At 34.7% G+C, this 16,715-nt stretch overlaps 1 protein-coding gene across 2 annotated transcripts in view; it reads right to left on the bottom strand.

The window, feature by feature from the left end:
• Positions 1 to 716: 716 nt before the first annotated feature.
• The window catches only part of Sestd1 (SEC14 and spectrin domain containing 1), a 68,659-nt gene continuing 52,660 nt past the window's right edge, over positions 717 to 16,715 (bottom strand). For both annotated transcript variants that reach the window (XM_042688254.1, XM_042688255.1), the window contains 8 exons: positions 12,316 to 12,510; positions 11,696 to 11,810; positions 10,130 to 10,289; positions 8,978 to 9,059; positions 7,550 to 7,672; positions 6,610 to 6,801; positions 4,627 to 4,748; positions 717 to 1,741 (listed from right to left, as the gene is read on the bottom strand). In XM_042688254.1, the coding sequence (XP_042544188.1) occupies positions 1,612 to 1,741; positions 4,627 to 4,748; positions 6,610 to 6,801; positions 7,550 to 7,672; positions 8,978 to 9,059; positions 10,130 to 10,289; positions 11,696 to 11,810; positions 12,316 to 12,510 (1,119 nt within the window). In that variant the 3' untranslated portion in view covers positions 717 to 1,611. The remainder of the gene's footprint in view (positions 1,742 to 4,626; positions 4,749 to 6,609; positions 6,802 to 7,549; positions 7,673 to 8,977; positions 9,060 to 10,129; positions 10,290 to 11,695; positions 11,811 to 12,315; positions 12,511 to 16,715) is intronic.

The raw sequence follows: 16,715 nt of genomic DNA, 5'->3' as shown, positions 1-16,715 counted from the left end.
GGACAGCATCTGAGAAGGAACGTATTTAGTAGATCTATTCTAAATGAGTTATACAACTGTACTCACGGTTATGGCACAGAATGGCATCTTTGAGGAAGGAGACATTGGGAAAGAGTGCTCAGCAGAGTACACATTAACAAAAAAGAAAGAAAGGGAGGGAACACAGACTACAGATTGAGAAGAAAAACATTCAGTTCAGTAACTGGAAGAGAGAACAGTTCCATTTGACAGCTGTATAAAACCAGACTAAGGTGCTTGTATATGCAGTGAATGACATGATAGAGGGATGGAAAGGGATTTCTCCAACAACTCTGGCAGTGAAGAAGGCTGGAAAGCAGTAGGTTCAGAGAGGTTTTTGCATCAGAGGATACTTGAACACATTTGTAGAACTCAAAAAGAGACCAGCATAATTCTTTGCATAATATAGTACTGATCACAAGCCTAAAAATTATTTTTACTCTTAAAAAAAACAATCTTCCGAATTAAAAATTAACAAATTAAATTATACGCATTTTATAATTTAAACTTAATAAAATGTAAAACCACTACCATTTCTTAGTAAGTTTTATTTATAAAGGATTCATACTTGTGATTAGATAATTTCTGAATTGAATTTTGTTTTTAGTCTTTCATGAGTAATTCAATTTTACTAACAAGTCCTATTTTAGTTCCAGCAATATTATCCAGACATACAGGATTACACTGCGGTAATTATGTATGCCTTCTTCCTCAGCTCTTCTCTCCCAAAGACAAACTATCTTCAGGGCAGCAAATAATTTGGATAGTAGTTTTCAAGTTGAAAAAGAGAAAAATTAAAAATAGTGTTACATTATTAAGTTCTTAAATATCTAATTTGTTCTTCACAACTATTTTTATTATAAAAACATGCTTATTTATTATATACACATGCTTACATATGAATTTCCTGGCTAAAATACATGCAACCACCATGATAAAACAATTATTAAACCATCCTCACAATCCTAGGAATGCCCTTTTTAATAAGGCACTCATGTTTGGAAATAGGATATAACTACCAAATTAAATAAGACATTTAATGAAGTTTTTTATTCAGCACGAACAACTTTTAATACATTATCAATACAAATAGGAAAATGTCTTTCAATGAATATGATATATCAAAGATCTGAAGAAATTTCTCCATATGGACACAATAAAAATAATTTTGAAGAATTACAAAGTAAAATTTTGAGGATGTCACTACTTATAACAGTGCAACTATAGTCTAAATTTTCTACATCGCCTGGGAAGGAAGGGCAACTGTGTTTTTTTTAGAGAGAATTCCTAAATTCTTATTAGCACCATTCAAAGCTTAGTATCAGTTGTTTATCTACTAACTGACAGATCAGGTAAAGCTTGAAAGCAAGTTTTCAGTGCAACTTTTACAAATTCCTTCTTTTAAGATACCTGGAGTATATGGTCTCAAAGCATGTTAAATAATTATGCCTTGGTAGTTGGGAGGTGTTAGCCTGGAGAGTGAAATGTGTCAGGAAAGAAATGAGGCTTATCCAGCTGTGAAATGCATCTTAAAGTATTGTGGCCGACGTCATGTGGGAGTGTGCGCTGCAGATCTGTGGAAGGCTGTAGCTATTAGCTCTCTGCGGTCACCATTTCAGGATGTCCCAGCTGCTGCCTTTTGAGACTAACTAGTTTCATTCTGTCTCTGATGTGTTCTGCAGTAGAAGCCATGTCGCTTGGACTCCCAAAATATTGTTCAGTTCTAAAATCAAAACATGAAGAAAAATGAGATTACAACAAATTCATTTAGTTACCATGAAGACAAAAAGAAGCAAACTTTATTAAATAAGTGTCTATGTGATATAGATTATGTGCAGAAATTAGTTCATTTGCAGATTAGTTTACTTTTGACTAAATGCAGCAGGAGAAATACTTTTATTTTTATTGTACTTATTTTTTTTAATTGTGAAAATACCGTACAGAGGAGTTACAATTACATGAGCAAGGTAATGAGTACATTTCTTATCAAGCATTGTTGCCTCCTCCTTTGTTTCCCCTTCTCATCTCTTCCCATCTCCCCTTCCCATCCCCCCCCCCGCCCCCACCCTACTCTCCACGCCAAAGTTGTAACGTTCATTTTTTGACATAATGTCTTGTACATCTCATTGTTGCAATGGGTCCATATGGGAAGGGAAGGGAAAAAATAAATTGTTTAAATAGAGAAATATTTTTAAATGGCATACAATGTTGAGATATCATAAACATATTAGTGATACAAATATCCCATGTGTACTTATGATAACCCCAACAAGCCAAATAGCCTAACACTGGGATATTGTACTTGTTCTTTTATGGACAATAAGGATAAACATAAGATCTGTACATGGTCTATGTATACCAGTTATTGAACGTAGCTGACAAGAAAACTATCCTTCTTGATATTAAGATGTTATTTGGTAGAGTAACAGGTAAAAGTAATTAAATTTTATTCTGCTTGCAAGAAGCTGCATTCAGAATCACACAATATCTTTTAAGCTGGGACAGTTTTAAAAGTTATCTGCTTAACTTCTTCATTTTGTATATCAGGAAATGAGGGCCCTGGAAGTTAAATGATTTAACCAAGGTCAGACAACAGAATATCAAGATTGGCTTTTCTTGCTTTGCTTTGTTTGTTTTGTGCATGCTAGGCAAGAGTTCTACTACTGAGATAAGCCTTCAACCCCCCAAATCAAAATTTGAAGCTGTGTTTTCAGGACATGATTGTTATTTACTTTAGTAGGAAGACTTAGAAGAAATAAATCTAAATGACTTGTCATATAAACTTTCAATAGAATTAGTAGGTTATCCTATTAATATGGAAAACATTCGATATAATTTGATAAATATTATGTAACAAAATAGCTAATAATGTATTTTAGTAAGAATCTGAAATAAGTAAAGTAACTGTTACAAACATTGAGTGGTTCAGAAATAAGTCACAAGAACTAGAGACAGATGCTCCTGGGATGACCGGAGTTAGAGAGATTGATTGACAAGGACTGTGGAACACAGGACTGAAGTAGGGGTTCACTGACGTGGACCAACCAAAGTCACCTCTGTATGTTACCAGCTGAATTTTATTCTCTTTTATTGCAGATATATAACCTCAGGCTACTTTTGATAGTTCAACTTTGACTAGAAATTTTCCAAGTATAGACTGTAAATAATGTTTTTCTTATGGAATAAAATGGCATCTTTTCAATATCAATTCCAAATAATCGCGAGAAGTTCATGACACAACAATGACAGCTTAGTCTGTTACATATCTGTTTGAAGTACTTCACATTTTCTGAGGGAAGACTCTAGCCCTGAAAAAGTGCCACTATCCCACGTTGTTTGCAGATGAGGAAACAGGTTCAGAGAGTGGCGCTTTCCCACAGTGTCAACTGCTGTTAAGTCGGGAAGCTCAACCATCTAACTCCAGAGTCCATGCTGTCCTCTACCACACTCCACCAAAGGGCAAGTATGCTCACACTTTTACAGTCAGTGGTTTGACTTCTCTATTGTTTAGGTAAAATATTCTCTGGCTTAGTTCAAAATTATGTCTATTGAGAAAGTTTAGATCACCAGGCATCAAACTCCTTCTGGTTCTTTTACTGGCTTGTTGATTTTTGCATCAAATTATTTAATATCTAATATTAATCACTTGAAATGGAAGGGAATATAATAATTAAGGAGCCATCATTTTACACATGAAAAAGTTAGAATGCCATATAACACAGGAAAGAGACAATTAGACAGGCCTGAGATTCTAACTTCCATACCTACAGGCTGTAATAACTTGGTCATCTTCATCTTTCTGAGCCTCAGTCTGTTGCGTGTTAAACCAGAAATAATCATGCTGGCATGGTACTACTTAGTCCAAAGTAATGAGGGTGAAATGTTAAGGCACTTGGCACTGGCATATATTATGAGCTCATGAGTCTGATTGTAAACCTTTCTTGCATCCCTGAATGAAACCTCAAGTCACACTCTCTTCCTGTCATCCCAGACAAGGAAAAAATAGTGTTTCAATCTAATGACTATCCTTTTATCAAGAAGCAACAAATTTTGTGTTATCAAGAACTATTTGCTACTAATGAGTTTGGATTCTCTTCAATTTAAACCAATCTATTTTAGCAATTATAGATGTAAACCAGAATTAATATACTTGACTTTTTAAAGACTAGATTTGCAAGGCTGGGCACTGAGGGCTCATATATGTAATACTAGATACTTGTGAGGCTGAAATTAGGAGGACTGAAGCTCTAGGCCAGCCCAAGTAGAAAAGTCTATAAACATAGAGGGAAGCTGGACATTGTGGCACATACTTGTCATTCCAGCAATGACAGGAAGCTTGAAATATATGGATCATACTGCCCCTGGACATCAAAAATAACCAATGAAAAGCAGAGCCTCAAGCATGAAGCCTCAAACACTAGTACTGCCAAAAATTAAATTTTTAAGTAAATAATAATTTGCTTGCACCAAAATAGGCAAATCTTCGGCAAGGATAGCCATTATAATTCTAACTTGCATGTTTATTCTAACATGGAAATGCAATCCTATACAATTTCAGTATATGACCTCAACGATAAAAAGATAAAATTGTAAGAACATGCACTGTACCCATCAGGATAAACTACAGGAACAGTCAATCTATCCAAAAGTGATTTTCCAACTGCCTCAATTTCATCAAACTGCTCTTCATCATTAATAGCTTCAGGCTCTTCTGGACAGTCTTGCAAAATCTGCAACAAATAAAAGGTCTACATCAATCAAAAAATAGAGAAAGGGAACCACACTCATACTTATTTAATAAGTTGCTATATTCTTGGCATCTCCATATCTATCATTGTACAAGACACTCATAAAGTTGACTTAAGAAATTCTAATAATAAAATGGAGTAAATCCTACTAACAATAAAAATCGGAGAACAAAAAGTCTAAAATGATTTCCAAAAAATAATTTAATAGGGTACAATTTGGAAAATAAGTTCAACTTGTACTTAAGAAATATTCTCTAATTCATTAGGCATTGAATGTTCCCTTAATAGCTTGGGATGAAACACAAACTTTGTTCTTAAGGAATATGGAGACTTAAAAAGAAAATAAATTTAAAGCAGCACATCGAACAGAGTTGAAGCTGAGGTGATCTAGATAGATATTCTAGTACCTGCTCTGCTGACTTAACTGGATGTAATGTACAGGAATATTTATTATCTCTGATGACACTCTATTCTTTTCTATTTAAAACTATTAATTTCAATTTAGTTATTTCTCAATGATTATACAATTTGCTTAAAGCTATGGTTACATTTATGTTTACTTGTATAAAATAGAAAGATCAAAAGAAGAATACTATCTGATAACAAAGTGCTTTACATAGTTTTGCAGATAGAAGATAAAATAAAATTTGAATTTCTATTAAAAAGTCCTTAATTATATTTATTCTTAAGACAGGTCTCCTAAAAAGCTCAAGATTTTAAAATGTGTTCTGCAAATAGAATTTTAATGTAGACTCCTAAAAAGTTATTTGTGCTATCAGAAATCAGTCCAATGGTCACCTCTGATGGTGGAAGAAATGTATTGTGAACAAAAAAGGTATGGTAGCCTCTAGGGGTATGGTAAAGTTTCCTAACAGGGTACTGATTATAGGGCAGGTATACTTTGCAAGTTTCAACAAGCAGAACACTTCAGGTCTGTACACTTTTCTATTTATAGTATACTTCATAATAATCATAATTTTCCACTGAAATACTAAACAAGTCAAAACATCTTGTTCTATTGTATGTTATTTCATTATTAGCATCCTCTCTTCTTTTCCTCCAGACTTTTTTTAAAGACATTTGATACCAGGCTGGTATCAAACTAAAGATCCTCTTGCTTTAGCCTCCTCATTGCTGAAATTACAGTGCACCACCACACCTGCTTCACTGGGCCCATTCAAACTAAAATGCTGAGTGATAAAGTTGAATGCTCAGGTGAGAAACTAAGTATCTAGCTTTATAACACAGAAATCTGCTTAATTGCTGAGGTTCTTTGTAACAGCTGTTCTAGTTGACAGACAAGTCTGTCACTTGGGTTTTCTATATCATAAAGAATATTTAGCACCCCTTGTAGCACCACAAGAAAACAGCACAAAATTATCTATATTAAAAAGCATCTTTTCAGAATGTTTGTAAAAGGCTTGGATGCTAGAAGTTTTTATTTTGAGGAGAAAGAAAAGGTTGTATTAAAAAATTTGCCTAAATAATACTACGTATTTTTATTGTTGTTAAGACTAATGACTTGAATTCATTGAAAAATAAAGCTTCCTAGCATAATGAAACAGACTGACATGGCAACACTCACAGAGACCCAGGACATAGGGAAGATGAAGAAGAAGTAAAAAGCATCAGATGGAGTACTGTGGGACCTAACCATAGTAATCCAGCAGTGAGGAGTGGAAATTTTAATTTCACACTTTGACAATACATATGTCTAAACCACACTTAACAGAACTAATGTAAACTTCTAACAAATAAATTACCCATATAATTACATTCCTACATTAGCACATTTTGAAAATTTGCAATAAGTAATCATTAAGACTATAATAAAAAAGCAAACCTTTTCAGCATTTGAGTGAAAAGCTATAGCCATTTCCAATCTATGCACTCTCTCTTCAGATGCTATTGTAAACTGTTTCCATACTCTGTTCAGACGAGGAAGTGTATCCCCAGAGGATCGGGAAGTGCAGCGCAATGACTGGCACAACACAACTGTGGCCTGTAGCAACTGTCTACCATAGTCATAAGTACTCTAAAAAATAAAAGGTAAACAGGGAATTATAACAACAGAATTCTTTAGAGGAGAGGAAAAGTGTGAGAGGACTGTGGTTGTAATTACATGGCAATACAGAATCAGTGCTGAATGAATCCAGTGACACTTATTACTATAAATGATCTGCATGCATAAATAATGAAGTGGAAGATATATGTTCAGGCTTGTTCATAAATATCTATCTTTTCCAATATCTCCCTCTCCTTCTGTTCTCCCTATAAGACTCTGCCAAATTCCACTAGCCAAAAAGGATGTGAGCTCACTTATTACCAAACCAAGTAAGTGAAATTAGGCACTGTCTATTCCATACAGGAAAGTATAACTGTTATAACGTAAGTACAATTTTTTGGAAAAATACTTTAAAGCTATGGTTGGCCACAAAACAATTCTTTAACTACAATGATAACAGTAGAAAGATGCACTAAGTGGGCTTCTAATTTACTGACATGAACACATTTTTTCATATGAACTTCTGTGAATGAACAATTGAATCGCCCAAACAAAGTAATGTGTATCAGAGAGAGCAAACCCGTATTTGAGAGAGCCAACCTTCTCAAGTTTATGTAGGCTAGTTTTGATGTGCCAGCTGACATTTTCTTATTTCTCTGATATTTTAGGAATATAAAATATACGCTTCTCTGGGTTCATGGGTTAAGGCACATTATAATCATGCAGAAAGTTATTTAAGCACTGAGCTTGTAGAGAAGGAAGATAACCAGTTCTGTACCTGTGCAACATCAACAAATTTTCTATGCTTTTCCAGTAAAACTTTTGTTTCTTGAGCATCATCTCCCAATCTGATGTGGGTCTTAAGCAGAGCATCCAGAAGTTCACTTAGCCATTCTACTGCCTGAATGAAATACACACAGAGAGCAGAACTTATAACTCCTATTATAGTTTTTTGGTTTTTTTTAGTTGTGGGGCCTGAACTCTGGACCTGCGCACTGTCCCTCAGCTCTTCAGCTCAAGGCTAGTGCTCTACCACTTGAGCCATAGTGCCATTTCCAGCTTTTTCTCCTTATGTGAGAATCGAACCCAGGGTCTCATGCATGCAGAGCAAGCACTCTACCACTGAGCCACCTTCCAAGCCCCATAGTAAAATAGTTATACAAAGATTAGTGTCATGTGATTAATTAATCCATCAAATATAACCTAAGTTCTTTTTAGGGATTGGTGGGTAGTACTGGAGATTGAACTTAGAGCTTTACCTTTGCTGGACAGGGATTCTATCAGTTAAACCACATCCCAATTCCTTTTGCTTTTGTATTTCAGATAGCATCTTCTACTTTTGCCCTTAAACCTCAATCCTCTTATCTCAACCTCCTGAGTAGCTGGGATTACAGGTGCATGCCACCATACCCAGTCAGGTTCTTAGTAGTTATTTCAATCATCGTGGTACTTATATGAATTCTCCCCTACTTAATTTTTTTATGATCTAAAGTCAAGACCCAGGTTCTTTTAAAATTAATATCACATATTAATTAAAATCACATGCATTTCTGTAATATAGATGTATTGGGATATCATTATTGATTTATGTTACTCTATTTTTATACTGGTAGCAGGGCTTGAACTCAGGGCTTCATGCTCTTGTTTGTTTTTCTTGAGCAAGATTGGCCCTTTACCTTATGTCAGACCTCCAATTCCAGCTTTTTGGTGATTAACTAGAGATAAGAGTCTCATGGAGATTTTCTGTCCAAGATGCTTACACCCACAATCTTCAGACCTCAGCACCTTTTGAATAGCTAGGGTTACAGTCATGAGCTCTCAGTGCCTAGCTTTGGTTTGTGTTATTCTTGAAAGCAAAAATTCTCTCTACATCAAGTTTTGATATTAAATACACAATACAGCAAATAGTCTATATGGCACTCAAAATTCTCTTGTGAGTATAAAGCAATGTACTTTACCAGCCTTTATTCTGGAATGTTACTAACTTCCTAGTCAACAAAAACAAAAACAAAAGCAATAAACATTCCTAATCTATCCAATAGATTTCACTGAGAGAATAGGTCAAATGAGATGAGTAAACTAACTAGAAATTCTCAACTTTATTTTTCACAGCATAAACTAAAACCTGATATAATAAACTTTCTTAGAATTGTGAGGAGTACACTTTATAGCCACCTATGGAAACGTAATCATATGAAGAAGTTACCTGGGCAGCGTCTTCTTCACATTTAAACAACTGCACCATTTGAAGCATCTTTAACCTTCGCACATCTACCATGTCTTCACATCTAACAGACCCAAACATAAATTTCATAAATTTAGTTGATCATCTGGGTTTTGATGATGCTTTACTTATCATCATCTGACACACATGTTTTATAATAAACTAAGTACTTAGTCCTACACTATGGAGTCTGCAACTATTTTGTATTGACTTGTAAAAATTTAAAGGACATTTAAACTATATCTATGTTACATTAAAACCTCAAAATACCTGATGGTTACTGAATGAAAAACCTCCTGAGGATAGCATGGATTCTGCAAAATATTGAAGCAAAGCATAAACGTAACAGTACACTAACCCCTCCCCAAGAAATCTCCACTGCCAATCTGCATTAAATAAGCTTCAAATAGAAAAATATAGTTTCCCAAATACTAGTTTAGAGGATAAGGTCCTAAGGAAATGTTTAAATGAACAATTTTCATCAAATTGTATTATCTGGCACAATATTTAATTTTTGAATTAAAATAAATGCCCCTACCTACAAGGTTAAGGACAAAAAACAAATTCCACTGATCTTTTAGGTAATGGCAGGTTCTGCTGGTTTATATAATTTTTCTTATGTAATTTTAATCTTTTACTTTGTAATACTTTTCAAGTTGCAATTGGCAAATTGAGTTACTAAAGAAATCCTTAAACTCCTAGTTCTGTATGAAATGAAATGATAGCTCATTAGCTCAATGGCTACTCCTTCTATAGCAAACATGAGAACTATGGATATATGACATTTTACAAGACACAAGATGAAAAATATATCAATATAGATGAAACTCAGCAGAAATACCAAACGAAATGAAAATAGAAAAGCACATTTCTCCAAAAAACAGTTTTCTTAAGCAAAGCGGAGTCAGATTTATAAATCTGAAATACTTGAGTATATTATTATCAAGAAAAGGGGGAAAAGGCACTTGTTAGCTGAACAAATTGTCGAATAAGGTATTATAATTGCATATAATTACATTTATCATTAAACCTACTATATGCCTATAACAAGTAAGAACTTTTAGTTTGTATGTGATAATTTATCTTTCATTTTAATATCCTGTTATCTTGGTAAGTTTAATAGACAAACTTTGCCTTTGTTTCCTAAGCTGCATATCTTCCATCACTCCTTGTATGTGGTCCACATTTTCTTTATTTTCAATAGTTACATCCTTTCCATAGGCCCAGGATGCCTGGTTGGAGATCTGGTCCAGGAGACCTTGACCTTTTTCACGTAAACCTTGTAATCCCACATCTAAAAGAAGAGTTTAAGTAGAGTTAATCTTTTAAACAACTAAAGTGCTTTCCCTTCCTCAAATAAGTCCTCATAGCAGACAGTATATTTGGATTCTAAATAATCTATGAAGTCTAATAGCGTCATATAATAAGCTATGTTGGTTTGGAATCCTCTGAATATTTCAAGTAAATGAGCGTTAAATGGAGCTCTCTCTGTCTCTCTCTTCCCAAATTCTCTCTTAAGAGAACTTTTCAAAACATAAACTCTATTGAAAAGAACTACTTTTAAAAACTGAAAGAAAGAAACAAAAGAATTTCTAGTTCTACAAAATTTTTATGCTTCTCTAGTTTTCCTTTTCTGCTTTTACATGTTCTTAACGTTATGGACAATGATGCAACTATTATTTTTAAAAATGAACAGAACTTTACAATGTTACAAAACACACAATTTATTATCAAAGTATAAAGACTGTACACTGTTACTAAAGGTCAGTCCAGCTCACCATAATTACAGAAAGCACCATTTGAACATGTTTTTAGTATTCCAAATTAGGTAAGTATATAAAAATTATCTTTTTAAGGAAAAGTGTGGCTCAAGAAACTTGGAACATCCTACAATAAATTTAAGAGTAAGTTTTATTTGACATGCTAATTATGTATTCTTCATATATTAGATTAACAAAGGATTAATTAGTGAGTAAAATGCCAACATTGTAATGTTTTTTTAACTCAATTCCTTGAAGTTGTTTTCCATAATCTGGTTCAATTACATGTCATAACTTTCCCCAAATTCTCTGCGTTAAATTACAGTGTCTTCTGTCCTGCATCAACAGATAGTTCCTTTCCATTTTCACATTCCCACCTAAGGAAGTTCACTACAATTCCTATTGTAGAAGCATCTAAAAAGTATTGAGGCCAATTGACAGAATTAACTTAATGAACTGGGATATACTTCCCTTGGAGATTATGTAACTCTGGCAACATTCCCAGAAACAAATGCACAGAATCAAACCAACTATTTTTTCCAGCACAAGGTTAGCATATAGCAACAGAAAAAAAAAAGCATGGCATAAAACACAGTTTGGGGCATACAGGGTTTACCACAGAACACTGCACAACTAATTACAGTTTATGCATGCAGTACAAATAACTGTGTATCCTAGTATATGCAAGACACAGCACTTACAGGCATGGCTGAGTAAACAAAAAAGGCCAAAGGCTCAATGAAGGGAGCAGTGACTAATCACCATACAAAATAAAAATTTTAGCATATATTATACTCCCTCAAGGGAAGGAAACCTTTTTATCCTATTTGTTCCTGTATTGTTTGCAAATAATTAGTTCAGTATAAGTTAACTGTCTAACCATGGTAATGATATTTCTAAAAAGAACTCTTAGGCTTCAGCATTTTTAAAATCTGCTTACCAACACTTTTCAGCTTCTCTTCAAGTAGTTTTAAAGTTTGCTGAATCGATGCTCCATCAGCTGGTGCTACATCTACGCACAACATCCCTAATAAGCCATCCAACTGCTGAGACAACTAAAGCAGAGGGACACCAAAGAGATAACCCTGATATAATCAGCATCTAAAGTGTCAATGATTAATGAGGTTCATCTAATGAGATCATCACAACTGCACAAGAAGGACTATGTTACTAAAAGACAAGAACAAATAATCAGAATATATGTTATCTTGAAGATGGAACACAGAGATGCATGCACTACAAAGACAAATAAGTAGATCCAGGTCACAGAATGCAAAAAATGATTGATGCCTCCATTTCCATCTCTATTACAAACCATATACATTCAGAAACAGAATGAAATGTATCTATTAGCTTAAATTATTCTAGTTAGCCATTGAAAGGTTTAACTGCATGCAGAATGACTTTAAATAATTTTTAAATCAAAGAATTTTTTCTCATTACACTCACCAGCAAATTACTGTTTGAGAAAAAATAATTAGGAGGCATGCAATTCTGCAAAAACCATGTGCAGATTGCTCAGATCATCTGAACAAAAAGAAAAGCATATAGAACACTTACATCTTGGGCAACACCATGAAATTCAAGAGCTGCTTGTAAGAGATTTTGTCTAAATTCCAGCTGACTAGCCTGCCGGTAGCAAACATCACTAAGCTGTTGCTGCAAAGACTTCAATTCCACAAGATCTTCTTCATCTCCTGCATTCAAGAGTGCTGCAATTTGCTGATTAAGCTCTACATATACTGCGAACCATTCCTGTAATAGAGATATTATAAAGATCAGATTGGTTCCTGGAGGATGTAGTTGATAAGCCAGATAAGCCAAAGAATCTACACAAATGCTTTTCTAAAGCAAAATTATTGAAATTAATGATGAAAAGTTTCCTACAACTAAGACCTTCCACTGTGATCCCTGGAATTCACTGCCAATACCACAATCTCCTGTATGTTATTCTGGCCTTGAAATGGTTCTGATCTGAGTGAAACCTGTCCTCACAAAAACACCATCCTGCAGCTCTCTTTAACTAACTACTGTTTTTGGCATTGACCATACCACAAGCCTAGAGGCCAACTTGTTCTTCACTACTGCCTCAAAGACCATTTCCTCTCTCTCTGTTCTCAAGAGACCAGATCACCTTTGAAGTGCATGCTGAAGACTTTATCCCTCCAGTTTCCCTGTTGTATCCCCTCATCCCAAGGGGTATGGCAAAGGCCCTGACTTCCTTTCCAGGCTAGCCTTCTTAGTGATGTCTGTACCATATTAATATCAACCAACACTCAGTTCCCTTGACTCCCTCCCTCCATTCAACTATCTTGTTCTATGCCCATCTCAGCCACCTACTCCACTGGCCATCAAACTTATCTTACACCACTATAAATTTCTAAAATCCTTAATTTCACAAGTCCTATTCTCTGACCTCTAGATATTGACTCTAATTCCCCTCTTCTAAACAAGCACATACCTATAGTCCCACAGGTCCCACCCATCTGCTGACCCCATTATGTTCTACTGCCCAGCACCTGGAAGTCTCTGTTCTCACTTCCATCTTTGGTCAAAGGTTATATTCACCTCCTAGCATATAACTTATGCCTTGCCCTGCCCTCCTTCCTTTCTTCTATTTGGACTACTGGTCAAAACTTGAAAACTACCAGAGTAGCTGAATGTGCCTAGAATAGTCACATGCTGCATAGCAATGGTCAGTGAAAGACCACATACACAGACTGTGCATTCTAGTGACATGGCAGCATGAACATCATGCATGCTAAATGCACTCTGCACTCTGATGATTATACGTCAGCAAATTTGCCTGAAAACGTATTTCTGCAAGTGTTTTACCATTGTTAAGTAACATGTCCCTGTACGCACATAGCTCTCTTTTTTAAATTGTAACTAAAGAAATGTCAATCCTTTGGGAATTCTTTTAAGTTCCTATAGTCCAGACACTTTCCAATTTGCCTGCTTAGTTTTGATCTTTCACTCTTTAAACTTCCAACTGTTTTTATCTCCTCACTTGCAGCCAAAAATCTTATTATTTTTCACTTGAAATAATAATTAATGAATAGTGATTATACATATTAATGGATTTCACTGTGGTAGTTCCACACATCCACGCATATATCCTGCTTTGACTGCACCAGAATTATTTCTTCATTCGCTTGTCTTCTCATTACATTCACTAAGGTTTAAGAACCATCACTGTGGATGATACTTTTTCCTGGTTTAAAGATATTCAAATATGAATAGTCTCTTGCAACCTGACCAGGAATGTAAATATAATATAAGCATGAGTTTGTCTCAAAGATATGAATATCTGCACTCTGATATTAATGCTAAAGGTTGTCATAAAGAAATAGATAGCTCCCAGGGATGGGGTTGGAAAGGACCAGATTCACGTATATTTAACCAAAATGTTTCTTCCTAGAAAATAAGGGTACAAGACTTTAATGAATAGGCTGAATTCCAAATTAACTACAGCCATTTACTGGTGTGCCTTTTATGTACATTTTCTCTTTGTAAAAGAATTAATTAAGAGCAAAATAGAAGTAAGCATTAAGATTTGAGTTTTGGGTTAAGATGGTTAAGTAGGAAATGAACTTGAAAGATGACATTCAGTGTTGACAAGCCTGAATGACTGACACTGCAATTGTAGCAGCAACACACAACTGTTGAAATGCTGAGTGTTCACACTTTATGCCATGAGACAAGAATTTTGATCTAGGAAGAAAGAAGCATTACTGATTTGGGTAAACAAAGGAATCAGTATGAAATGTGCCTCTGTTGCTTTACATGAGGTATTTCCTCTTTGGAGGAAGTCAGCAATGTGGGATGACAGGATGCTAATGAATGCTGACGTGACTTCATTATGCTGCTGTCCATCACTGTTACATGCTTTTTTCCCCACACACTTACCTCACCCAAAAAACAAAATTAGATTTGTTACTGGATGTAAAGTTAGATTTATTACTGGACTTAGACTTAATTATCCTTATAACTTTTTGTTTTGAGGACATATGATTTGATACAGGCATTTTTCACTACATAGCTTATGCTTGCCTTGAACTCACAATCTCCTGCTTCAACCTTTTGAGTGCTGGGATTCTAGGCATGCACACTATGCTCAGTGTGAACTAAAATACTTTAAATTTATTATCAGATACTCCAATCACTTCCATATACATTACTATATTTCTGTTGTGTTGCATTTACAAACCAAATGACTCATAATCCTTGTGAATGACCTCTCAGTAGGATTTCCATTTTTCTATATTAGTACCAAATAACTAAACAAATCTGAATTTTTAGTGTTATTTCTGCATTATTCTTTTGTGTGGAATCTAAAACTTAATACTTGACATTATAAAGTGATGTGAAATGGCATGCTAAAATTTTCCAAATTTTATCGTTATTTAATCAGCAAACAATACTAGAAATTTGTTATTATCACTTCACATGATATAAAAAATCCAGTGAAAGCTTTAAACTGTTTAATTTTATCTGCAAAGAGAAAAACAAGTTTTAAATGAAATACTAGACTACCTTAAACATCACAGGCAAAAACACTAATCTAGTACAAATCCATTCTCAAGGTGACAGTGCAGTGCCACCTGTTGGTTAAAGCAGCACAATTCTCTTTTTAAACATTACTCTAGAATGGAAAATATCAAATCTACCAGTGGGAAGAACCACACCCCATGTCCTATGCTGCTTCAATAACCGTAAACTCATTGCCAGTCCTGTTCTATTCATTTTCCCATTCAACTGGTCCCCACCTCCTAACTTTGCAACAAATCCCAAATACCATACATTCATTAAAGAAATAAAATCTATAATAAGCTAACAATGCTTCTTTTCTTTGGGGATGGGGTGATATACTATGTGTACAGCATGTATATACTATGTATATGTATGTATGTTCTCAAGTATTTAAAGTACAAAAAAGAATATAATTTTTGATTTTATCTTTATGTAATATACAATGTACTTTTCAATTTGTGTGTGAATTTATATTCACACAGCTTTTTTTTATGCATTTCCCTTTTTTCAGGGCCTGAGAACTGTCCATAAGCTCAAGGTTAACACTCCACCACTTCAGCCACAGCTCAACTTCTGAGTTTTTGGTGGTAAATCATGGATTTTCCTGCTCAGGCTGGCTTTGAACCACTATCCTCAGATTTCAGCCTTCCAAATTACAAGGATTACAGGCATGAGACATTAATGCCTGGCTCTTTTTTTTTTTAATGCCAATACCAAGTTTTAAACTCAGGGTCTTCTGCTCTTGCTTAAATTTGTTGTTCATGGCTGGTCCAATCACTGGAGCCATGCCTCCAGACTAGCATTTTGCTGGCTAATTGGAGTCTTCCAGACTTTTTTTCCTTGAGCTGGTTTTGAGATCTCAGCTTCTATTGGTTTCTTTTAGAAATTAAACACATATAAATCTTTTCTTTAGCATTTTCATGTGTCATGTACCCTCATTAAATCAACTTTTGAAATACTAGCATACCTAATTTCTTTGATGAAGTCAAGAATATTCTACAGCAAATATTGTTTTCAAAAACTAAATAAAGGAGCAAATTATACACTTAAATTATACTGTGGTAACATGCTCCAAAATAATCCACAAAGTTCAAATAAACCACAATCTATGTAAAAAAAAAACAACAAAACAGCATTATTTTATTTTAAAAGTTACAACCAGCCAGGCATGGGTGGCTCACACCAGGAGGCTGAGATCACAGTCAGAAGGCTGAGATCTGAGGATTGTGGTTTGAAGCCAGCAAGGGCAGGAAACTCCTCTGTGAGACTTTTATCTCTAATAAACAATTAAAAAGAAGCCAAAAGTGGTGCTGTGACTCGAGTGTTATAGAGCTTTCCATGAACAAAAGCAGCTCAGAGTCAACTGCAGGCCCAGAGTTCAAGTGCTAGGACTGGAAAAAAAAAAAAAAAAGTAGCAACAAAATTAA

The sequence above is a fragment of the Dipodomys spectabilis genome, unplaced genomic scaffold (assembly GCF_019054845.1).
Source record: "Dipodomys spectabilis isolate Male_0828 unplaced genomic scaffold, ASM1905484v1 ptg000115l, whole genome shotgun sequence".
Taxonomy (NCBI): domain Eukaryota; kingdom Metazoa; phylum Chordata; class Mammalia; order Rodentia; family Heteromyidae; genus Dipodomys; species Dipodomys spectabilis.
The sequence above is the reverse complement of the archived record's forward strand: the minus strand, read 5'-3'. Positions and strand labels throughout refer to the sequence as shown.